Source organism: Lactuca saligna, chromosome 9 (genome assembly GCF_052625555.1).
Source record: "Lactuca saligna cultivar CGN05327 chromosome 9, ASM5262555v1, whole genome shotgun sequence".
NCBI classification, from domain to species: Eukaryota; Viridiplantae; Streptophyta; class Magnoliopsida; order Asterales; family Asteraceae; genus Lactuca; species Lactuca saligna.
Window position 1 is genome coordinate 64,147,884 of NC_136425.1, and position 25,709 is coordinate 64,173,592.

At 40.4% G+C, this 25,709-nt stretch overlaps 2 protein-coding genes across 3 annotated transcripts; one reads left to right on the forward strand and one right to left on the reverse strand.

Moving 5' to 3' along the window:
* Positions 1 to 263: 263 nt before the first annotated feature.
* LOC145017614 (Mitochondrial import inner membrane translocase subunit Tim17/Tim22/Tim23 family protein) lies at positions 264 to 3,433 on the reverse strand. Its single transcript, XM_078975608.1, has 8 exons — positions 3,243 to 3,433; positions 2,768 to 3,114; positions 2,104 to 2,243; positions 1,868 to 1,967; positions 1,680 to 1,778; positions 1,158 to 1,598; positions 874 to 1,080; positions 264 to 755 (listed from the first exon to the last, which is right to left on the reverse strand). Exons 1-8 carry the CDS (start codon positions 3,274 to 3,276, stop codon positions 486 to 488), a joined length of 1,638 nt encoding a protein of 545 aa, XP_078831734.1. The 5' UTR covers positions 3,277 to 3,433; the 3' UTR covers positions 264 to 485.
* A 19,746-nt stretch (positions 3,434 to 23,179) lies between these two features.
* LOC145018265 (polyadenylate-binding protein 2-like) lies at positions 23,180 to 25,328 on the forward strand. Of its 2 annotated transcripts, none has more exons than XM_078976155.1 (6): positions 23,180 to 23,447; positions 23,575 to 23,677; positions 24,266 to 24,348; positions 24,469 to 24,660; positions 24,745 to 24,875; positions 25,016 to 25,328. In XM_078976155.1, the coding sequence occupies exons 1-6, from the start codon at positions 23,316 to 23,318 to the stop codon at positions 25,059 to 25,061; spliced, it is 687 nt and encodes a 228-aa protein (XP_078832281.1). In that variant the 5' UTR covers positions 23,180 to 23,315; the 3' UTR covers positions 25,062 to 25,328. The 2 variants fall into 2 exon arrangements, with proteins under 2 accessions (XP_078832281.1, XP_078832282.1); XM_078976156.1 differs by having other exon boundaries at positions 24,275 to 24,348.
* Positions 25,329 to 25,709: the final 381 nt, after the last annotated feature.

The window sequence follows — 25,709 nt, forward strand, 5'->3', positions numbered from 1 at the left end:
ACCTCTTTGAGATGATATCCTCTTATCATGTACTCATTGGGGGTCTTCAATATCTCATATTTATGAAACTAGGCATCGTGTATGTCATTCAACATGTCTATTTATTTATACATGTAGCAGGATAACCTCGTTTCAACTTCTTCCAACATATTTTACGCTTTCCAAATTGTACATTTGACCAACGTCTATGCGTTACCATTAACATGAACAATCAAAAAAGCATAATTCAGAAATCATCCAAAATTGGTCCAAACCAAAAGAAGTGAAAAAAATCTAATATTTACAAAAGAAAATTAAAACAGAGTTCGTTTTACAACTACAGAAGTTGAATAAAGATGGGTCACATCACTTGACCCTGTTATGACAATCCAATTCAATATGGTCTCATTCGGTGATTAATATTACGCATTAATTAATCTCACTCTCCTTATAATATAATAATAATAATAATAATAATAATAATAGTAATTATATGGTTTTATCGCTTAGAGACCAGGTATGGATTCAAGATTGTATTTTTCTGAGACATTTGATTCGTTTGGTTCTTGGAGTTGATTGTGTGAAATTGGTGGTTTCTCAATTGCGAGAGTTTGTAAATAATTGTAAGACGGATTCCGATTTGCTGGTGGGGCCGGATTACTAATTTTGCTTGCAAGAAACCGGCGAATTAAGCTTCTTAAAAACGGAGACATGGTGTCCGGTTCATGTTCCAAGTAATACATCATTCCACCCATACACGCACAAAACAGAGCCACCTTTAAAAAATTCCAACCAAATGTCAGATCACATATCAAGTTATATCCAGGTATAGTCAGGGACCAAAAATGTAATTTCTCAATATTTTTGGGTAAAACGCGTAATTTAGTTTAGTACCTCAGCATTTTTGATATCCGGAAGAACACGGCGGTTGACTAATATATACCACAAAGACTCTCCAGCACGTGGAAGAACATACAATCCAAGTTCTCCTCTTCTTCCTTTCTTCTCCAAAACCACTGATAATGCAGCTAATCCACCTGCAAACCAGTATACAAGCTTGTGGTCTTTTGATGCCACTTGTCTATGCATGCAAATCGCCCCCTTACATTACCAAAAAAAAAAAAATTATATATATAAATATTAAATACATGTGAGTATTTATAGATCTCATCAGATACCTGAAAGATTCCAACGAATGAAGACAGAAAAGCGGTTGACCGAACAGCTCCAATCACTGCATGCCAGCTGGTCTTAAAAGGTGCTTCCATAAACTTTTGAAGACGAAGGACAACGAAGGGTACAAAAGTCAGAGAGAAATAAAGTGGGAATGTTTTCCGGAATGTTGCTGACGTGGCGTAAGCGTTGTGAGCCAAACATGATTTTGTGGATGGGTGGATTATTGAACAGGGGATGATGGAAGGGTATTCTTGTAAATCGATAAATTCGGAGCCTTTTATGGTTGATAGGTAAGAAGAGAGTGATGCGATGTCTACTGGAGAACCTCTACAGCATTCCCTTACAGCTTTGTATACAGGTTTAGCAACAGGGCCTGTTTTTTGAATGAAATCTTGGTATGATTTTGGTAAGCTTTCGGGTCGCATTACAAAAGCATACATGACCTGAAATTGTTGAACAAGATGCAAGATTATTATTAGAAGGAAAAAAGATGTAAAATTTAAGCACCAATATGGGAAATGTACCTGAGCACATGATAAAGCAAAGAGTAATGAATCACCATGTCTCCATGAGCTTCCCCAAAGGTGGAACTTGTTCTTTGATTTTGCAGAATTATAAGCACACTGTTGAATAGAAAAAACTGAAATTTGAGGATTTTCTTGTTACATGATATAAAATATTGAGTGCACAGTATACTAAGTTAATTATTTACCTGAGCAAGCCTTGCAAGAAGATATAAAGCAAGTGTACGCCTTCGATTGGAATCATCTAATGCTAGAATAGAAAGACCAGCAATTGAACCTGCTAAAATTCTGCTCCATCATCACCTTTAAGAAAGTTATATATGTGAACTAGATATGATACTGTATTACTGTATACTTGAATTGAGGGATATAAATCTTGTTATTGGAATTTGGAAAGATCTATATTTATTGCACAGTAACTTACGCATTGAATGGTGTTTCTTTCTTTCTCCACTTCCTCAATAAGCATCGAAGAGCATGGTATGAACCAGTAAATCCTCCAAAAAGTAAACCAACCCGGCATGCCTCCTCTCTCACTATCAAGTCCTTCTCTGATACAAGTTGCTGCATAGAACTTGGTTAGTTACAACTTACAACAATGAATATGATTCAAATAAAGCTCGATATAAATGAATTGGTGGAGAATTAAAATGTGCCTAAAGAAGATGAAAATCATGGAAATGAAAGCTCGATATAGATGAACTGGTTGAGAATTGAACTTATGTAGTGTGTTTAAATAATTCGTTAGCAGAGATTGCTGAAGGGATTGCAGAAAGATTACTAGTTTACAAATGGAGGTTTAGAAAGCAAAACGGAGCTTAATTAGTTCGAGTTGTGAACTAATTTTGCTTCAATTCCGATTCAGGATCATGGATCTTCCACCCAACATGTAGTAAATGTTGCAGTTGGTTCGAATCGAATACAACTCCAAACACGCAACGAATTCGAATGATTAACATAGCACATGAAATTTAACTTCAATTCAAACTAGCAAAATCCATTAACCAAAACTAAGCAAATAAAATCAGTTAAATTCAAACATTTTGACTCGATTACACAACAAAATATAAGGAAAAACAATTTCAAACCTTAAGATCGAGAAGAGACGAATAGGATTTTCTCCGAGCGAGCTTAAATGCACGGAGCAAAATTCCAATGCCGACACGAACACCATACGACAAAAGGAAACTTTGGCAGAGATTACCAATAGCGTTAGCTACACATGACTCATCAGCGTGATCGCAAGGTGGATGTAGCATCTTAGCACGTCGTTGCCGGCGTTGCAATTCCTCAATGGCCTCCCGTAAACGATCCTCCGCCTCTCGGAGGCGGCGTTCAGCCGCGTCACCATCGAATGCGTCGGTGGACGGAGGCGGTGAAGCGACGGAAGATGAGGTGGATTTGGAGAGAGAAGGCATTTTGGAAACAAGGGTTTCTGCATCGACGGAGAAAGGGATATGGTGGGTATATTTTGATATGCTAAAATAAGGAAGAACCAAAGAAGTGGAAGTCGTACAACTAATTATTCAAAAGGTACAAGTCTTCAAAGCTGTAAGACTTTACCTGGGAATAGTAAATTCTTGATTTGGTGGGGCATATCGGGCCGGGTTTAGGATTCGGATTGGGACGCCGTTGGCCGTTGCTTGACGCGACCGTGACTCCGAAATTAAAATATCAAAAAGACATCTTTTCACACTCTTGAAAGAATAAGAGCAAGTGAGAGTCTCCGATTGTACATTTGACATTCCTCATCCATAAAGTTCGAATATTATTATTAGTTATGCAAATTATGAAGTCAAATCAATGGTGAAGAGATGAAATGTATACAAAATAAAATGAGATGTTTGAATGAACTACTATATACACGATGAAATCGTGTGTTGAAGAAAGAGTCACACCTTTCCAATGTACTATCAATCTAATGGTAGCCTACTATTTTTATTTTTAGTATTTGAAACAAAAAAAACTCATTTTTTTTTAAAACCTCTAATGTCATTTCTTACCCACAACCAAAATAATTGATACTTTTAATTAAACGACATGTAAAATCTCATTTATCACGTTATATGAATCATACTTTCAATCAACAAATAATTCATACTTTCAAAATAACTAGTGATACTTTCGATCAACAAATAATTCATGCTTTCAAAAATAATTGATATTTTCAATTAAACCATATATAAAATCTCACTTTGACACGATTTATAACTTCATGATTCATACTTTCAAATCGACGCACATATTCATTCATTTGAATTAATATTGTATTGATTCATACTTTCAAATCACAAAGGTGAATATTCTTAATTGTAGAAACATGGATTCTTATATATTAATTACCTTGAATAATTTTGTATATCTCATATGACGAATTTTCAAAATGGTTAGGTATATATACTTAGGTTCTTATGTGTTAAATTTTTGTCGGATAATTTTCAAACTGACCAAGTATGTAATTTTATTCATTAGGTGTTCAACACTCATAAAAATTAAATGAAGTAAGTTCAAAATGTGGCAGAGTTTCTTGGATATGTAATTATTATAAAGATAACAAAAATTAAAGCAAATGGATATGTGTCAAAAAAATATTTTAGTTTGTGATCGGAGTGGTGCATATAGAGTTACAAATACGTTCTTCAACTAAACAAAATATTCTCATATATTTTTCATTTTACTCATCTGGTTGATGTAACCCAGAAAATCGACACATGGTTGATCGAGTCGAGATCTCGGATAGGTGCTTCGATGTCGCTAGTGAGTCTTGATATGACTTCTAATACACTCATAAACGAGATTCGTTAGAGTTGCCTCAAGACTTGCATCCCGGGAGCGACCTCTGATGATCAAGTTAGTATCGATACGAAATGTGGGTTGGGTCTTTTGAGCGAAAGCAACCCGATCGTATGTATGTGTGATGCATATGAGAGAGATTTTGAGCTTACCTGTTGAGTATTAAAAATTTTAAAACTGATGTTGGCATTTGTAAAGGCATTTGTGAAGGCTATGTTTGTGAAGGCTATGATTGAAGACGTTTCATGAATAATCTTTTGCTTAGTGGTTTCTTTGTTTATTTTGGCATGTGGTGTATTTAACCACTGTATATTTAGCCTTTAGCTTAGCTTGTTTGGTAAGCTTCCCACAAATACTCCCTTTCTGTATCAACATCAGTTAGGTTGAGAAAACCAAAGCTCTTTGTATGTTCCCTTTCACAATCAATAAAGATACAAAAGCTTTCACCAAGATTACTTGCAAATTTATGTGTTTGATTTATGAATCTGATTCTAATTCCACACTCGTCATTTCATTTTGGATTTCACATTACCGTTATGATGTGTGTTGAGAGATATTTACAATCAATAGTATCTTTATCTAGGAGAAGAAACTAATAGTCCTACATTATGAAGGTAAATATGAGAGTTGTACTTGAGGTGACAAGAGTACTTTTTGTCTTGGGAAGGAGAAAGACATACTATCGAAGACCGAACCATCGCGAAAAGGTTGAATCATCGCTAAAAGGTCGAATCGTCGTGAAAAGGTTGAACCATCATAAAAAGTGTTGGATTAAGATGCCTAAGGTCCGACGTAAATTGATATAATATTGATGAATAAAAGCGAAGTCCTTTTTGGGTTGTCCTCATAACCAAGAAATGGCTTGGATTTATCAAATGAGAGAGATAAATCATTTGTTTATTTATTGTATGATTAATAAATTAATTAGAAATAGTTAATAGTTAATTATGAATTAATTAAACATAGTTAGAACTGATTAGTTATTAATCGGAATTAATTTGGATTTAACTCAGGATTAATTGGAATTAATTAAATATACAATGAGTGAATTGTAATTGTTCAATAGTTAAACAAAAGAGACTATTCTAGAACATACCAAGGCATAGACAGTCTTAGGAGTCTCTTTAGCGTTTCTAGAAGCCTCTTGGTAGTAGATAAGGAAAATATTTAAGTTAAGGATTAAATCTATTATTTAATCAATCAAATATGGCTTTGTCTGCAAGTTACCTAAATCATAAATAGGTCCATTAGGGCACCTAATTTTGTGGCTTCTCATACCTATAAGGCGGATAATGAAATTCTCCTCCTAATATCCCATCTTTCCTTCGATCATAGGGTTTCTTGGGTTTTTGGTGTGAACCATTAGAAGTTGTCATACTTTTGGAGCTAGTTTTTCAAGGAGACTACAAAGGGTATTTGATTAGCTTGTTTTAAGTCAAACAAGATGTATGTGGTTCCATTCATGAATTTGATTCACAGGGTTTGTAGTTTTGTTTCATAAGTATGTTGCTATTAATTGATAAAAGTCATAAATCCAATTTAGGTTGCATGTACCCTTGAGTGTTAAGTGAAATTCCATAAGTAACTTGTCTTTGTAACCTAAAAACCCAACAAAAAGGCCGAACCATCTTTGAAAGACTGAACCATCATGAAAAGACCAAACTGTAACATCCTAAAAATAGGTATAGTTCTCTGACCTTAATCTTTTATGTATTTATCAAGACTAGTCCTTATTGAGAAAATGTGGCAATTGAGTACGTGGGGCATACGCATGTGTACGCGTAGCATACTCATGCACGTTGCATGGTCAAGGACGCCACCTAGTACGTTGGGCGTACCAGAGGGTACGCTGGGCGTATTAGGCTCAGAGTAAAACCCTAATGACCTTTTGTGTCCCTATTTAAGGAACATGATGGCCTCATTTCCAACCACCATTTCCAGCCTCCAACCTCCCTCAGACCCTAATTTTATATTCCTAGCTTGTGTGAGTGTTTGTGGCTCAATTGAGTGTTCTTGTGAAGCTTATGCTTCTTCCAGAGGTATCAAGTTCTATTCTTGTTGGTGCATCTTCCAGAGGTATGAAGCTCAAAACTTGCTCGTTATTATGTTAATTCATGTTTTGGGTCCATTTTTAGGGTTTTGTGTCCTACGTTTTGAGCTTTGAGAGTTTGGTGGACTCGAAAGCATATCTCACGTTTAAGTGTATTTAGTTGTCTAGATTCATAAAAATGAGAACTTGATCGTCTAAACCTCTCTATGCATGAGTTATGTGGACTTTTGTCTCGAGAAAGTTAAAGTTTGTGAGTTTGGCACTTGTTCAACCAAGCTAAGGCTTAAATTCCATGACTTTATGAAGTAATAGGCCTTATTCAGCTCATATATGTAGTTATAGCATTTGTCTTAACAAATGTAACGACCAAAAATTTCAACAAATTTTAACTTTTCAAAAACAACCCATTTTAATAATGTTATTACAAAAAGGTTTTCAATACATTTATTATCAGAGTATTCCCAGAACCATAACATAAAACATAAACACGAGGAGCGGTACGATTACGCCTTTGCCTTGCCACGGTCTCCTGAAGAACCTGAAAAACATTAAACCACAACTGTAAGCCCGAAAGCTTAGTGAGATACCCCCAAAATACCAACCATATATACCACACATATAACATGTTATATCACAACAAATTGCATAACAGCCATGCATATCGGGTCTACTGTGTGATTGGTCCGCCGTGTCGGGCCTTCAGTCCACCTGGTCCACCCTCCGAGTCTAGTCATGTCCCTTGAGTCTACAGTGTGGTTGGTCCGCCCGCACCGGGCCTTCAACCCACCTGGTCCACTCTCTGAGTCTACAGTATGACTGGTCCGCCCGCATTGGGCCTTCAGTCGGCCTGGTCTACTCTCCGAGCCTCGGCACGTCCGGTCCGTCCTCGTGGGGCCTATAGCCTATCCGGACCGCTCGCTGGGCTTTCGGAATAACTGATCCGCCCTGGGTATGTTGGCCTACAGCACAAAGCAGGTCCCGCCTCAACCCAACCCCAGTCAAACAACCATGTGCACATAAACATACAATAATATAACAATTCATATTAAAACAAACCGATCTAGTAGATCACGTAACACGACATACTCTAAGCAGGATATCGACCTAATCGGTCACTAGCATAGCATCACCCTATATACCCGGATACCGACCTTAACCAGGTCTATAACATATACCATCCTAACTACCATGATGCAAATATAGTAAAACAACAACATAACAACAATACCTGGATCACAATCCGATAAAGGGTCGGCCTTGGTGCTTTAGACCCTGTTGATATAGTGAGGATAACTCACATTGCAACTGCTGACTGAAAAGATAAGATCACGCTGCTCCAACCTCCGACACGAACTCCACCCCTGATAAAGTCGAAAGACTAAACCCAATAAATACCACAAAATACCAAAATGCCCTTAGAAGTCAACTGGTCAACTCTTGATCAAAGTTAAAGTCAAAGTCAACCTTCTGGCTGACTCTACTCACCGAGTCAGCCCGCTGACTCGCCGAGTCCCCCAACACTAAAAAGACCCATCTCAACTCACTGAGTCATCCCTTGAATCACCGATTATTAGCTTAACCAGGAAAGGCTAAGACCTCAAGACCAGACTCGCCGAGTCCAAGAACACACCCACCGAGTCCAAGGCTATCTTCAACCAACTCGCCGAGTTATTCTTCCAACTCGTCGAGTTCCTGCCCACCTTCAAGCAACTCGTCGAGTACACCCTTGTGACTCGCCGAGTACCACTAGCTCTTAACCCATACAGAAGCCTTACAGGCCATGCAATCAATCGAAAACGTAGATCTACCCTTCTACAACCCTTCCATCACGTAAAGTGGCCAACTTTACATGAATCCAAATAGATTTAGGCATTTTACACTCTAGGGCTAGGGTTTGGGACAATATGGATTTACCAAACACTCAATAACAGGGACTTTAATGCACTATAGACCTTCTCCATACCATATCTGAGGTAGCAACCTCATATCTAACCTTCAAGCTCAAAATACCACAAGCTAAACTTTCCACACATTCCAAGATGATGAATCTAGATGAATAACAGCCCAAGAAACGAAGTAATACCTCAAAAGGAAGCCCCAACAGGAGAGAAATTCGATTCTTAGCAAAGCCCCTTGCTCCAAGCCTCCTATCTCTCCAAGATCTCCTCCAAAATCTCTTCTCCAAGGTTCAAATGCCCTCAAATCACTCACAAACACACCTTAGGGTTTTCTGGACTTCAAGAGAGGGTAAAGAGGCTGGGGAGAGGGTATAATGTCCTTTATATAGGGCTCATCCCCCGAAATTAGGGTTTTCTTCACTCAGCGCCTACTCGCCGAGTCCAGCCTCCGACTCGTCGAGTTGGCCACTTAACACGCGACCTGAGTCGCGACCCTACTCGCCGAGTCCACTCATGGACTCGCTGAGTTTCCCTTTCATATTTACACTTTGAACCCCTGAACTTGCACTCCTAGACTCGGGGTGTTACAATTCTCCCCTACTTAAATTAGGCTTCGTCCTCGAAGCCTGCAGCAACACAACTTCAGAACTACTCTCGCAATGCACATCCTGGCATTAACCAGACCAGATTCCTCAAAACACAGCCATTGAAACCCGAAACCCAACTTTCTCTCTTCTTGCGGTGTTCTGACCCCTGCTTCAAGCCAGCCACCGACCTCATCCTCTGATAACCACACCTAACCACCGAGTACCACTCCCTGATACTTCGCTCGCTTCAAATCACAACAATCATTTGGCTCATATGAGCTAGAAATAATTCCCCGAACCACCAGAATCTCGAGCTGAGTCCAACTTTATCCACTCCAGGTTGACAGAAGGATACGTCCTTCACTTTAGAGCAACTCCCATGAGTTCTCCACCGCAATCTCCTACCCATGTTGAACTGGCTCTAACATCCTCGGGTTGGGAAAACCCGATACACTGAAGACACCTCCAAACATCCCCCATGATGAATTACCACTACATACCCAATTCCTTGATCGAAATCAAGCTGGGAATCCAAGACTCCATCCCTGCATCCCTTCCGAGCCTCTTGGCTCTAAACCCTCGGAATTCCTTTCGTGAGCTCGGCAGACATCCAAACTGGATGTCATTCCATATCACCGCCGCACACACTGCGCAATAACCATAATTGAAACACTCCAATCATAACTTCGCACTACTGTTTTCACTTCCGTGAACTTACACTCCCTCTCGGATCTACATTCCTTTCCTTTTTTTCCTTACCAAGAAGATCCACTTGGCTGCCTTGACACTGCCACAAGTGTCATAGTGCTCACCCAATGATACACCAGTTCCTTATGGCATAACCGCTATCCCATGCACCACTCATACTCTGAATCCGCTCGCAGGGACTCTCGAGTCCATGCACTACCTCCACTAATCGCGATCAATATCCTAGGCCAGACCTTCTAACGCTAACATATCGCGACATACTCAATCCATTTCCTTACACCGATCTAACGACACATGCAGAGTCTTCAGCATGACTGGACCGCCTTACCAGGCCTTCAATCAAACTGGACCACTCTCAGAACTTTTCGCAGATCTGGACCGCCCTCCAGGGCCTTCAGCCTGGTTGAACCGTTCTCCAAGCCTTCGTCCTGACTGGTACGCCTACCGACCTTCAGTCTATCCGGACCGCTCAACTAGAAATCAACATTCCGAGTTACTCCTTCGGGAAACTCCTCCCATGCATACTGTTCTAACCCTCTAGGGGTTCCGAACTCTACCTCAATCCCATATACTCAGTCCCGGCCCGATCCCAGGCTTTCCACAATCAATCACCCTTGGTCTGTATGCCGCCCCGCACACCTGCGACTTACTCATACCAGCCTACTCTTTTGGCTGACCGAAACACTGTTGAGTCCCACGCAGCTAAACAAACTCTCATGCTCACCGATCTTCCAGAGAATTTTCCAATTCTCCCTCATTAGGACACTGACTATCAACCACCGGTCGCCATCACCGACCTCCCTCAACAACCCTTCACGACACAAACACTTACACGCAAACTGATTTCCACTGACACGAGCCACCTTCGCAATCACATATCAACGCTGATCATCCCGGGCTCGAAAGAAACTCGATCTTCAGCTAACCACTCCTCAGACTGTAGATGATACCCGATATTTAGACCAAACACCCGATTCTCACTATTAACCCTCATGAATGATAACCAACAAAATTCCCAACACTAAACCCATAACCATACCATAACCCTCAAGGAACAACGAATACAATACCGAAAACCGCACAACGATACTAACAGATAAACAATACTCCACAATAATCATAAAATAATAAGACATCAAGAAGAAACATACCCACAGCTGCATCCGGCACTGCCCTGACCTCCTCCGCTGTAAGCTGAAAAGCACGACCCTGAGCCATTGGGGGCTCGGCTCCACCCTGACCTCCACCCGTGATCCTCAATGTGGCCGGTGCTGGAGCCTGCACCGGTCCCGCAGCAAGCTGTGGACAATTGACCCTCAAACCTGATGACAATGGTAATAGATCCTCAAATCTCGACCCGGGACTGCCAGTTGATAATCCCTCGCATAGTGCCCCTCCTTTCCGCACTTGCGGCATGCACCCCCTCCTTTCCGCACTTGCGGCATGCACCACCAAACCTACAAACTTCGGTGTGACCCCTCCTACACTTTCCACAAGTGTGGCGGCTCTGATCTCCCAATCTAGAATCGACGATCTTAGACCATTTCGGCGTCGGCTGCTACTGCACCGGAGCCTGCCTCTACTCTCGCAACTCACGCTACCTGGCGGCCTCCTGCAACTCTAACAAAGTCTCGCACCTCTGCGTAGACACGAACTGTCTGATATCCCTCTTGAGCATACTTAGATATCGGGACATCTGAGCCTGCTCTGAAGCAAACTCGAGGCAAAACATCGCCCTCCCAGTGAACATCCTGGTGATCTTCGTCACCGACTTCGAATCTTGCTTCAGCTCAAGGAACTCCTGAGCCAATCTCTCCCTTTCAACCCGCGGAACATAACGAGTGCTAAACATATCTCGGAACTGATCCCATGAAACTGCAGCCCTCATAACTGATCACACTAAACTCTTATGAACTCACCAACTTTATGCTTATACTCGTTTTCAAAATAACTTGTATCCTCAGGTCAAAGATAGACAGGTACAGGTGCAACATTTTTGGAGAAGGTGGAGCAGACAAGATCCATCTCTTATTTTTGTATTACTCTTGGTGTTTGTTAAACATTACAAAACACACTTGTACTTAAACTCACTATGTAAATGAAATGGTTGTATGTTTCTTGTTTTTACTATTATTCAATTGTGATGATACTGTACATGACGTCCTCCACCCCGAAACGTATTCCACCATTATCGGTTTTGGGGTGTGACAGATTGGTATCAGAGCATTGTTTACAGTGAATCAAGTATATCAACCTATAAAAGATATACGAATTATAAACACTTCGGGACTAAAACACTCTGACCAATAATATACTGTTAAGTATCTAAAGGATTTAACCAAGTATATATATATATATATATATATATATATATATATATATACGCACATCACTATAAAACACAGAAGCTAGTATCACCCTAGAACAAAACAAAAGTATTAAGATTGTTGGATAGCACAATTGAACTTAGAGACATATGGTCACATTTAGGGGGATGTAGCCTGATCAACTACGTCTTCCTGGGAGTGACTAGCATGTGCCTAAGCTTAGTTGTGGTGTTACAACAAGTCTAAAACTTACCAACACAACCACAATAACGTTAGCATAAGAATGCTATAGGAGTATTCTGTACCTCTAAAACATACATGTGTGAGAACTAAAAAGGGTTGTTACTGATAGAGCAATAGTTACTAAATGGATAGTTTCCGGTTACATGTGACTAGGGCGTTATAGACTTAGAATCTGTGATCTTTGCTTTACTTCTTGTTCCTTGTTTGGTTGTGGATTTAGAGTTAGAGTCACTTATTCGACGATCACTATCCTGCCCCGGTCACATGTAATTAGTATGCATTATGCAAGTATTGGTCTGACTTGTGACGATCATCTTATAAGTAATGTAGGTTAGTGCGCCTATTAATCTTCTTTTCCCCTTTTCTCGCATAGATATCATGGCTGGCTTCCACCTTCCAGGCGACCCGTACTACCCAAACCAGGGCAATGGAGGATGGCTCAGTGAAGAGTCGGACGACGATCACCCAATCCATCTAGATGACCACCGAGCAGAAGGCTTTTCGAATAACTCCGACTCCGAGCCAGAAGTTAATAATCTACCTCCCGGAGCTCCAAACCCCAACCCCCGTTCGACATTTCGGGGTCCCACTCCTATGTGAGCCATATCCTTGCACTGATGGAGCGAGGAGCAGGGCCAGCCCTTGCCTTACAATGGAGATCGAAGCTTCTACAACATAAACGAAGGAGGATCAACGGACCGAGTTCTACCCATCATGGTCCGAAGGATCGCCAGGAATGTTGAGCAGGGTCAAGCAGCCATTGGTCGAGTTGTAGAAGTGGATGCCAACTCGAATCTCAACACTACCCGCATCCGCCAACTCGAAGAAGCCGTGGACAGGACAAGGAGGACCAATGAGGCTCTGCAGCATCAGCTAGCTGCATCTCGAGCCGAAGTTAGGGAACTCTGAGCACGTCAAAGGATTCATGATCGACACCTTCAAGAAGTTATGAGTCAGCTAGCGGATCTGAGGGTTCGCCCAACAAGTAACCGTTGCCAGTAGAAGACGTCTAGTACCCCACTCTTTTGTTTAAAGGACTAGCCTTTCCTCTCGATGTCCCGTAGATCTCTTGTCTGTAAACATTCCTAGCTTAAAAGTACTCTAACTAGACCTCTAAACTGCCAACATTTTCTCTATGGTTTGATGTGAGACCTACTGTTAGGTCAATTTTCATGAACTTGTGTTACATCATTTATACCCGTGTATTGGCAGTTGACTACTCTATTGCTATGACTCTCATTCTGATCTTGAATTATGTGATTTAATCCATGAAACACTCTATTCATCCTCGCAATAGACTCTTACTATTGCTATCATTTCTATGGTCTTCTAGTGAAAGATGCCTCCGCGAAGACGTTCAAACAGAGGAAGACCAGCAACTCAAACCTCTCCACCACCACCACCTCCTCCTCTGCAGTTCGATCCAATGCTGTTTCAAACGGTTGTGACTGCAGCGGTGACAGTAGCCATGGCTCAAGTGAACTCCGGTGATGCGAGCGGTGGCAACTCTAGATTTGGTGAAGTCCATCAAAGAGTGCAGGGATGCACTTATAAGGACTTCATGAACTGTAAACCTACCTTCTTCGATGGTACCGGAGGAATTCTGGCGTTGTCCCAATGGTTCGAAAGGACCGAAGCTGTCTTTGAGATGTGCTCTTGTCCTGAAGAGAGCAAAATCAAGTTCGCAACTGCCACCCTCACTAACATGGCATTGACATGGTGGAACGGCCATGTTAGCGCACTCTCCTTGGTTACAGCCAATGCCCTGGGCTGGGACACTCTAAAGGATCTCATGAGAAAGGAGTACTGCCCTAGAGGTGAAATTCAGAAACTTGAGGAGGAGCTTTCGAACCTCAAGATGAAAGGTACCGACATAAGAGCGTATACGACCAGGTTCTGTGACTTAGCGGCTATGTGTCCCAATATGATCCCGTCCGAAAGCAAGAAGATTGAACGGTACATCTGGGGTTTAGTGCCCCCGTATCGAGGAAATGTTCTAGCCTCACGCCCTACCACCTTCGACAGCGCCAAGGAATTGGCCCAGAGTCTGATCAACCACGAAATCTCCTCCACTCCAGCAACAGCAACCGCAACAACCACTGCACCGCCCGATGCATCTGACAGGAAGAGGAAGCGTTGGGATAGGAAGAAGGGCAAGAAAACTCAAACCTCCTCTAAGGACCAGCAAATCATGGCGGTCCATGCTGCCACTACTCCAGCCACCCCTGGACCACCAAAAGCTTATAGTGGGAATCTACCCAAATGTCCCAAGTTCCCTTTCCACCACAACGGCCCCTACCGTGAATTGCAGTGTTCCAACTGCGGCCGGAAGGGCCATACTGTCCGATTTTGCAAGGCCCCTCCCAAACCTATCACACAGGTTCCCGGTGAGTGACCCCGACTTATTATGGCTGCAGTGAAGCTGGTCATTTTAAGAAGAACTGTCCGAAGGCTACAAATGTTGGGGGAACGGGAAGATTACTCACTATCGGTCACAATGAAGCGGTAGCGGATCCCACGGTAGTCACGGGTACGTTTCTTCTCAACAACTCCTATGCCTATGTCTTATTTGATAGTGGTGCAGAAAGAAGCTTCGTAAATCATAAATTTAAACACTTACTCAAACAAACCCCTCAACCACTAAAAGAAACATTCGTCGTAGAAATGGCTAACGGGAAGACCGAAAGTTCTAACGAAATCTACGTAGGTTGTACCCTCACGTTAGACGATCACTCATTTCCAATCGATCTCATACCAGTCTCAATCAAGAGTTTCCATGTCATTGTTGGTATGGACTGGTTGAGTCTTTATCGTGACGATATCTTATGTTTTGATAAAGCCATTCGCTTAAATCTTCTTAATTGCGAAACTCTATTGATTTATGGAGATAAACCCAGTACGAGTCTTCGTATCATCTCCAGTATTCAGGCTCAGAAATACTTGTGTAAGGAATACCGCGCCTTCCTTGCTCACGTCGTCGACACAAGCCAGAAATCGAAGAGCCCAAAGAACATCCCCGTCGTATGTGATTTCCCTGATGTCGTCCCAGAGGACCTTCCAGGTTTACCTCCCAAACGTCAGGTTGAGTTCATAATCGACCTAGTTCCAGGAGCTACTCCCGTAGCTAAGTCGCCCTATCGTTTAGCACCTGCCGAGATGCAGGAACTATCCGGTCAACTTAACGAACTGCTCAGCAAGGGTTTTATAAGACCAAGCTTCTCGCCTTCGGGAGCTCTGGTCTTGTTCGTGAAAAAGAAGGACGGATCGTTCCGTATGTGCATCGATTATAGGGAACTCAACAAACTCACGGTTAAAAATTGCCATCCTCTCCCTCGTATCGACGATCTATTCGACCAACTGCAAGGAGCGAGCTACTTCTCCAAGATTGATCTTAGGTCTGGGTATCACCAGTTACGAGTACTTGAGGAAGATGTTCCGAAGACAGCCTTCCGAACCCGTTACGGGCACTACGAGTTCGTGGTGATGCCCTTGGGACTGACCAACGCACCTGCAGTATTCATGGACTTGATGAATAGGGTGTGTCGTCCATACTTAGATCAGTTCGTCATCGTCTTTATTGATGATATACTCGTCTATTCTCGGAGTGAGCAAGAACATAGGGATCATTTACGACGAGTCCTAGAAACCCTACGGTCAGAGAAATTATATGCGAAGTTCTCTAAGTGCGAATTTTGGATCTGAAGAGTTGAATTCTTAGGACACGTGGTTAGTGAAGACGGAATCCACGTTGATCCCTCCAAAATTAAAGCTATTGAGAATTGGTCAGCATCGAAGATGCCTACAGAAATTCGCCAATTTCTAGGCCTCGCTGGCTACTACCGCAGATTCACCCAAAACTTCTCTCGGATTGCGAAGCCTCTCACCATCTTGACACAGAAGAGTGTATCATTCGACTGGGAAGTGAAACAAGAGAAGGCATTCCAAACCCTGAACAAGCCTTATGCATCGCACCAGTATTATCCCTGCCCGAAGGAGTTGAAGATTTTTTTGTATACTGCGATGCATCGAATCAGGGGCTCGGTTGTGTCTTGATGCAACGAGGTAAGGTCATCGCCTATGCCTCAAGACAGCTAAAGACGCATGAGGTGAACTACACTAGTCACGACCTCGAGTTAGGAGCGGTCGTCTTCGCACTAAAAATCTGGAGACACTACTTGTATGGGACGAGGAGCATGGTGTACACCGATCACAAGAGCCTCCAACACATACTAAACTAGAAGGAGCTCAACATGAGACAACGCCGATGGGTCGAGCTACTTAACGATTACGATTGTGAAATTCGATATCACCCGGGAAAAGCCAACATAGTAGCAGACGCCTTGAGTAGGAAAGAGCATTCTGGTCGAAGAACCAAATCATTAACAATGACTATCCATTCGCATCTGTCCTCACAGATCAGGGAGGCTCAGTTGGAGGCCTTGAAGCCTGAGAATGTGACAGGAGAATCCCTACGCGGAATGGATAAGAGTTTGGAGGTCAAGGGTGACGGAGCATACTATCTCATGGATCGAATCTGGACTCCGCGCCATGGAGGTTTCAGAGATCTAGTCATGAAGGAAGCACACAACACTCGATACTCTGTCCACCCAGGTTCAGATAAGATGTATCTGGATCTCAAAAAGCTATACTGGTGGCCTAACATGAAAGCGGAGATCGCTACCTTTGTGAGTAAATGCCTTACTTGCGCGAAGGTCAAGGTCGAATATCAAAAGCCATCAAGACTCCTCCAACAACCAGAAATACCGGAATGGAAGTGGGAGCGGATTACAATGGACTTTATAACCAAACTACCCAAGACAGCGGGTGGGTTGGATACCATTTGGGTCATTGTCGACAGATTGACCAAGTCTACACACTTCTTACCCATCAAGGAAACGGACAAGATGGAGAAACTCACAAGAACATACCTTAAAGAAATAGTACGACTGCATGGCATCCCTATATCTATTATCTCCGATAGAGATAGTAGGTTTACCTCAAGGTTTTGCCAATCACTACAAAAGGCACTAGGGACGAGGCTGGATATGAGTACAGCCTACCATCCGCAGACTGACGGACTAAGTGAGAGGACGATCCAAAACTCTAGAAGATATGTTGCGAGCTTGCGTGATCGACTTCGGTAAATCGTGGGATACACACTTACCTCTTGTGGAGTTTTCCTACAACAATAGTTATCATACGATCATCAAGGCAGCCCCATTTGAAGCCCTCTACGGCCGGAAGTGCAGATCCCCTCTGTGCTGGGCTGAGGTGGGTGACACTCAGTTAGCTAAAGGACGAGTTCCTGACAGCGCTCTCACTGGTCCAGAGATCATTCGAGAAACAACCGAGAAGATTGTACAGATTCGTGAATGATTAAAAGCCGCTAGGGATCGACAGAAAAGCTACGCCGACAAACGAAGAAAACCCTTGGAATTCCAGGTGGGAGACCGAGTCCTTTTGAAAGTCTCGCCCTGGAAGGGCACGATACGCTTCGGAAAGTGTGGAAAGATGAATCCAAGGTACATAGGGCCTTTCGAGATTCTCGCCAGAATCGGCCCCGTAGCTTACAAACTCAACTTACCCCACGAGCTAAGTAACATACATCCTACCTTCCACGTCTCAAACTTGAAGAAATGCCTGTCCGACGAGACTCTCGTGATTCCACTCGACGGGATCGAGGTCAATGAGAGCCTCAACTTCGTGGAAGAGCCTACAGAGATTATGGATCGGGAAGTAAAACGAACGAAACAAAGCCGCATCCCAATTGTGAAAGTTCGGTGGAACGCCAAGCGGGGACCGAAATTTACTTGGGAGCGCGAAGATCAAATGAGACTCAAATATCCCCATATCTTCGCTTAGTAGTATTGTAATACTTATCTGTATGAATTCTAAATTTCGGGACGAAATTCCCCTAACGGGGGGATGATGTGACAACCCAAATTCTATTCCGTTGCATAACCCCGTTTTCACTAACGGAATTCATCGCTATATATAAATTCCCGTAATATTTGGAGTCGTCAATAAATAAATATCTATTTATTTATATTTTTTTTGATATTATGATAAGTAATTATAACTTGTAAGTGTTAACCCAGTTTAACTAAATAAAGTTATATTACTTTTCAACCCCTTCACCCGGGTAAAAAGTTTTAACTCCGTTAAACTTTAGCATCGGGTAGCCGTGTATCGGGTGCAATAACCGAGGCATATAAAATAAGAGTGAACACCACTTGGACACTCTTTTACCACCCATTCACCCTCTCTCACTACTTTCTCTCTCTAGACCCGAAGCCGACTCCAAAACCGCGAATTCCGGCTTTCAAACGTAAGAGTTTCTTCCCTAGCTTGTTCTAAATGTATTTAGAACAAAAAATCATATGAATTAGTGGGAAAAATGGAGTTTACGGCCTAAGAAGCCCCTTAGGCCGTAAACACCTCAAATCTTGGCCAACATTCCATTTTTCCTTCCTTTAAGCTTGTGTACTAATTAAGGGATTTACCTAGACGAGTTTGGACACCAAAACATAAGATTTTAGAGCCTAAAAGGGAGTTTACCGCCCAAGCCTATGCTTAGGCCGTAAACACCCATTTTCCATGTTATAAAGTCCCAAAAACTCATCTAGGGCATGTAGGAATTTAACTATGACCTTAGGAAATGTTTAAGGCCATTAAACATCTCATTTTGAAGCCAAAATAGGAGTTTACGACCAAGGCTATGCTTGGGTCGTAAACTACCCAATTTCTATGCCAAAATGTCCCAAAAACCCACCTAAGGCCTTCTAGAATTTAACTAAGACTTAAGGAAGTGATTTGGACCATTTAACAATCCATTTTGAGGGACAAAATGGAGTTTAAGGCCCAAGCACAAGTTTGGACCGTAAACTCCCCCAAATGACACCAAATGAAGGTTTTAACCCCCCAAATTAACCCTAGGCATTTACTAGAAATATATGGAGTTGAAATAAGGCCTTAACTTGCACTTTTGGAGGAAAACAAGAGTTTACGGCCAAGCCTAAGGGCTTACGGCCGTAAACTCCCAAGGAGTGGCCTTTGGGCCGTAAATCCAAGGGAGTGAACTCTTGGACTCCCCCGCAAACCCCTCTTGGCCTTATACCACTCCCGGTAACCCCTTCTAAGCCCTAGAATCCCGAATCGATGCTAAAATGCCTAAATACCTTAATGAAAAGCATAAAATGATTAATTTCTTGTAAAATACATATTTCATATGACATTAGGGTCCTAAAAGGTGCACAAGTCGTTATTTGGTACAAAACGCTCAACCGACACTTTCACCCGATTTACCCGATTCACCCGATTTACGCGATTTCAGGTGAGTTCATACCCCTTAAATGAACCTTTCAAATGTTTTATATGTTTTAGGGGGGGGATAAAAGTTGATTATACATGTTTATGGAAATTTATACAAGACAATTATTCATGTTACGGAAATTAATCACATGTGATTCACTATCCGTAGGTCAAATCACATGTGATTTATCACTATGCCTTATAAATAGATTCTACGTTTTCAAAACTATTTTGGATAAAAAATCAAGTTTTTAAATGTTTCTTTTGGACAATACTTTTATTAAACAAATCTTCTTATAAAATGTAACCATGCTAATATAATTATATAAGTAAGACTTGAAGGACTTAGGACCGATAGCTCGCCTTATTTCCTGTTCTTGTTTGATTGTGGGCTTAGGGTAGTAGTTATCCGTCCGACTGTCGTTGATTTCTTAGTTATATATCTTGTATATTAGTATGGGAAACGAGGTTTTCTCATTTCATTAGATGCCTAAATCACTAACATGACAAGAACCATACACACCAAGTTAACTATAATAGGTATAGTTAATGCTACTACTACTACTACTCACTATAGCTATTACTCTCTACACTATAATATGCACTATTACTAGACAATACACTAGTAAGAGAACACACTATGAACTATACTAAAAGACTACTACACTATAACAAAAGAGAAAGCACTAAACAGACGACAACACACTAACTCACTACGAGATACTCTATTCGCTACCCACTACGCCCAGAGTTTTCCGACAGGAAGACGATGCTATATGTATAGATCTATACGGGGCAGACGCTATTACATCCCGACTGTTAACTTCAGTCCGAGCCGCACAGGTCCAGGGATGCCACTACTTCACTACACTGTGCATGACCAGGAAGGCCATGAGGTCCGCTATTACTCACACTATTGGTAACATACAAGAAATACACTATAACCGCACAAAAATACTAAACTAAAGGTTAAGTTAATATCCTGAAGTAACCAAGTATCTAACACTAAAGGAAGTTGGTACCACTATTATTGACTTCAGGCATAACCTACCCTATTGCATTACTTATTGGAGAGTCACTATTATACTTTTACGATAAATGGTTTTCAAAGATGAAAATGACATGTTTCTTAAAGGTTTTCACTTACAATGTATTTATGGAAAATATAGGATTTTCTAGGTTTTACTACTACTCATGACTATAAATTATAGCTTTTCATACTATCGGTTCTAATGCTTTTTATACAAAAACTCACACTAAAGTCTTATGAACTCACCAGCTTTATGCTGATACTCGTTTTCAAAATAACTTGTATCCTTAGGTCAAAGATAGACAGGTACAGGTGCAACATTTTTGGAGAAGGTGGAGCAGACAAGATCCATCTCTTATTTTTGTATTACTCTTGGTGTTTGTTAAACATTACAAAACACACTTGTACTTAAACTCACTATATAAATGAAATGGTTGTATGTTTCTTGTTTTTACTATTATGCAATTGTGATGATACTGTACATGACGTCCTCCACCCCGAAACGTATTCCGCCGTTATCGGTTTTGGGGTGTGACATTCTCCATACCAGATCTGAGGTAGCAACCTCAGATCTAACCTTCAAGCTCAAAATACCACAAGCTAAACTTTCCACACATTCCAAGATGATGAATCTAGATGAATAACATCCCAAGAAACGAAGTAATACCTCAAAAGGAAGCCCCAACAGGAGAGAAATCCGATTCTTAGCAAAGCCCCTTGCTCCAAGCCTCCTATCTCTCCAAGATCTCCTCCAAAATCTCTTCTCCAAGGTTCAAATGCACTCAAATCACTCACAAACACACCTTAGGGTTTTTCTGGACTTCAAGAGAGGGTAAAGAGGCTGGGGAGAGGGTATAATGACCTTTATATAAGGCTCATCCCCCGAAATTAGGGTTTTCTTCACTCAGCACCTACTCGCCGAGTCCAGCCTCCGACTCACCGAGTTGGCCATTTAACACGCGACCTGAGTCGCGACCCTACTCGCCGAGTCCACCCATGGACTCGCCGAGTTGCCCTTTCATATTTACACTTTGAACCCTGAACTTGTACTCCTGGACTCGAGGTGTTACAACATATTATGACCAAGTGAAGTGAGGAGTGGAAATATGAGGAGTACGCTGTGCGTACTCCCAGCTACGCGCAGCGTAGCGTTGAGACCCCCCGATACATGCATGGTTGGTTGTATGCCCAATATAGAGGGTTGTACGACCAACGTACTCACTGGGTGTTGAATTTCGTTGACTTTTGAGATTTTGGTTAATTTGTGGACTTTTGGCCAAGGAGGGGCAAAACGGTCTTTTCACTTCCTCGAGATTTTGTAAAGAGACTCGGTCTAGCATTTTGAGGTTATTATTATTATTTATTAATTAGAGATGAATGTGACATCGTTAGGTGGAGTCTAGACCGGTAGTTCGGGTGTGAGATTAATTGCTTTCCAACGAGAGGTGAATCTTCTCACTATACTTACATGTGTGGTAACTTTTGTGTGATAGGAGGGTCTTATTCATGTTATGGACCGGAGGGTCTTATTTGTTTATGTGTTATCATGCATTTTGTCTTTGTGACTTATGTTGTTATGTTATTCTGTGTATCTATTGAGCTATGACCGGATGGTCCATGCCGAGACGTGAGACCGGAGGGTCCTTATCGAGATTTAGCCACGAGAGGCTAATTATTTGTGTATATGAAATTTGGGGAACTCACTAAACTTTGTTATTACAATGTTAATTAAATGTGTTTCAGGTACATCACATGATTGCGGAAAGACGTCAACATGATTGTACACACCAACTTGATGATTAGAGTTTATGTGGATTATGGGATATTTGACTTTGTTTCATGATATTTTGTATTTGACAATTACATATTGGCATGGGTTCATGAACTATGTTTTGAGTATTTAAAAATGAAAAAATAAAATTGTTTGAAAATTTAAGCTGTCAAACAAACCATTGTAAAAATGCCGAACCATTGCTAAAATACCGATGATGTGTGTGTGTGTGTGTATATATATATATATATATATATATATATATATATATATATATATATATAAAATGGTCATCTTTGTTTGTGTTTGTTAGACATGACATGACTAAACAACGGCAGAACTAGCTGAGACTGAGACGAGAGTTGAAAACTTTTTCAATCGATTTTCGATAACGAGAGATATTGAAAAAGAGTCATCTTTTTGGATGATTTTAATGCTTTTATACAATCACAAATATATAAAAAAAATTATATAAAATTGTCAGATTTAATCATGTTTTATATAGAAAAGGAGTTTTAAACATATACACAAATCAGTTAATCTACTCAGAGTTTATGAAACCAAAGAAATTTAAGTATGTTCGTATTTTATTTTTAATTTTGGGAGTAAAACTAAAAATGGTACAAAGGTTGGAGTTGGACTTGAACTTAAACTTGGGCTTAGTCTTTCACCCCCATAACCCTGCCAAAGTGCGAAGCCTGTCCATATTTTCTGTAATCCCCAAAATACCCTCAACAAAATACCAAAATAACAAGGTTTACGTTTCATTCACCCCAAATTCCCGCACTTGTATAATCTTTCATTGGGCGCAGATAAAACCCTATTTTCACTTACAGTTCCGAATACACAACGCAAAATCGTGTGTATTCAATCGCAAAATCACAGTTCCGTGTGATCTGTATAGAGAGATTACAAGTTATGGATCACACGGCGGAGCAAGATCAAGAGCACGAAGTCTACGGCGGAGAGATACCGGATGAAGGAGAGATGGACACTGATTTCGAGATGTCGAGAGACGAAGCGGAGGACGTTGACAATAATAGCTCCAAGGTATAACTTATGTTTCGGTTATGCGTTTCTTTGGTTGTTTGGGGATTAGTTTTATGCATGTGAACTACAGTTGAGCCTTGATTTTAAGATTTAAGTTCTTGTTTCTTGTTTTGCTTTGTTAATTAAGGATTTGGAGGATATGAAAAAGAGACTGAAGGAGATTGAAGAAGAGGCAGGAGCGCTTCGTGAAATGCAAGCGAAAGTTGAGAAAGAGATGGGCTCAGTTCAAGGTATTCTCTCTAATTTTGACATTTGCTTCGTAATATCTTCAAGACGTTGCGTTTTTAGATATCAGATTTGTGCTTTGGAAGGGTGATACATTGATTAAATTGTATTAATTAGTTTTATCTAGGGCTTGTTGAGGAAGAATTAATGGTCTATTAGACTTGATAATTTGGATTACATTTAAGTTTTCTGTTTGCCAACTTATAATCATCATAGGTCATGTTTATATCGTATCATAGAATCATATGTGGTGTTATTCAAGTTAATATTGTTATTGCTATCATCCCAAAGAAGTATTCAAGCTCTCTATGGTTTCTTTGCTCAATCCAAAAACAAACAGTGAATCAATTTCCACCTATTTTACCTAAAATCAAGAAAGATACTACACCAGAACAATTCTAAGTTCTAATGTATAAACCCTAAAATCCCTCTTCCACATACTCTTACAACATTCTTTTCTTGAAACCAGTCTACAAAAAAACATCCATCCATCTAGCAATATCACCCAACACATCACTATATATAATCCATAAATAGTATTATTTCCTATTTTCATTTGATTGACATTATTTCTGTGTTAATATTATCATGAGATTTTTCAGAAGATCCTTCTGGTGCAACTGCTACACAAGCTGAAAAGGAAGAAGCCGATGCACGTTCGATATACGTCGGTAATGTGAGATTAATATTCCTTAAAACTTATTTCATTTTTTTATAACTTATAAGATACAAGATGACAATATTATTATACATTTAGTATTTTACAAAATTGTTACTATCCTTCAAAACTTCTCAGGTAGACTATGCATGTACACCAGAGGAAGTTCAGCAGCATTTTCAGTCATGTGGAACAGTCAACAGGGTGACAATTTTAACAGACAAATTCGGTCAACCAAAAGGCTTTGCATACGTGGAATTTGTTGAACTTGAATCTGTTCAGAATTCTTTGCTGTTGAATGAATCAGAATTGCATGGGCGTCAACTCAAGGTCCTAAAAATCCTAATTATATTTCTTGTTTCTAGGGTTCAAATTTATTTATTAATTTGTTTTTTTTTTTTTAAATGTTCACAGGTTGCTGCTAAAAGAACAAATGTTCCTGGGATGAAGCAATTCAGAGGGAGGCGTCCTAGTCCTTACCTTGGATTCCGTTCACGAAGGCCTTACATGGCGGGCCCACCAATGTTTCCTCCATATGGCTATGGGTATGTTAATAAGATTTTTTTTTTATTTTATTTTATTTAATCCTCATATGAATATTTCATTTATTTATAAAAATGGAATAATAAACGTGATGAAAACCCAAATAAATGATAATGTATATGCTGTTAATGTTGTGTTGCAGAAGGATTCCGAGGGCTAGGAGGCCAATGTGGTACAGACCATATTGATTGATGACGTGGCAGTTTTTTTTTTTTTTTTTTTTTTGGTTATGTCTTTCATGTATTATTATTTTCGCCAAAAACTTGTGATGTACTCTTTTGTTATTCATATTTTACATCATCATCTACATAACATACCTACTACTAGCCAAAGAAAGGGTGGTTAAAAGATTTATTAGTGTTTGTTATAATAGTTCAACAGATGATATGAGAGATTTTTGGCTAACTTTGGTGTTTGTAAGGTTATTGCCAAATAGTAATCTTGTACCTTTTTTTTTTTTTTTTTTTTTTTTTTTTTTTTTTTATATATCTTGTGGTTTTGTTTTTAACAATTTTAGTAACTGATTCACCTGTTTAATTTTAAGGGTTGATTGAGATTTCTTAAAATAATCTAACATGTTAAAATAAATTCAATCTGTGCTCACCTTTTAAAATCTTATATTATCAGTGGTAGAGTATAAACATAATATGTTCGAATAAAATTTACGTTTACTTGAATGAGTAGCAAGATATTTGTTCAAAGTTGGAAAAAATGCAACTAGAAATATAAATCAATAGCTCAAATAACGTTGGAAGTATCTACTTTTAACCAACTTAACTTTCTCATTAAGTTTGAATTAGGATTTTATTTTTACGAATTCAATATGTATATTACTA

Coding starts and splice junctions, on each gene's coding strand:
- LOC145017614 (XM_078975608.1), bottom strand. CDS start 3,276: ATGCCCCACCAAATCAAGAATTTACTATTCCCAG. Junction 3,115..3,242: donor CAAGAATTTACTATTCCCAG/GTAAAGTCTTAC, acceptor CCGTCGATGCAG/AAACCCTTGTTTCCAAAATG. Junction 1,968..2,103: donor AAAGAAACACCATTCAATGC/GTAAGTTACTGT, acceptor ATGATGGAGCAG/AATTTTAGCAGGTTCAATTG.
- LOC145018265 (XM_078976155.1), top strand. CDS start 23,316: ATGGATCACACGGCGGAGCAAGATCAAGAGCACGAAGTCTACGGCGGA. Junction 24,349..24,468: donor GTTCGATATACGTCGGTAAT/GTGAGATTAATA, acceptor AAAACTTCTCAG/GTAGACTATGCATGTACACC. Junction 24,876..25,015: donor TTTCCTCCATATGGCTATGG/GTATGTTAATAA, acceptor GTTGTGTTGCAG/AAGGATTCCGAGGGCTAGGA.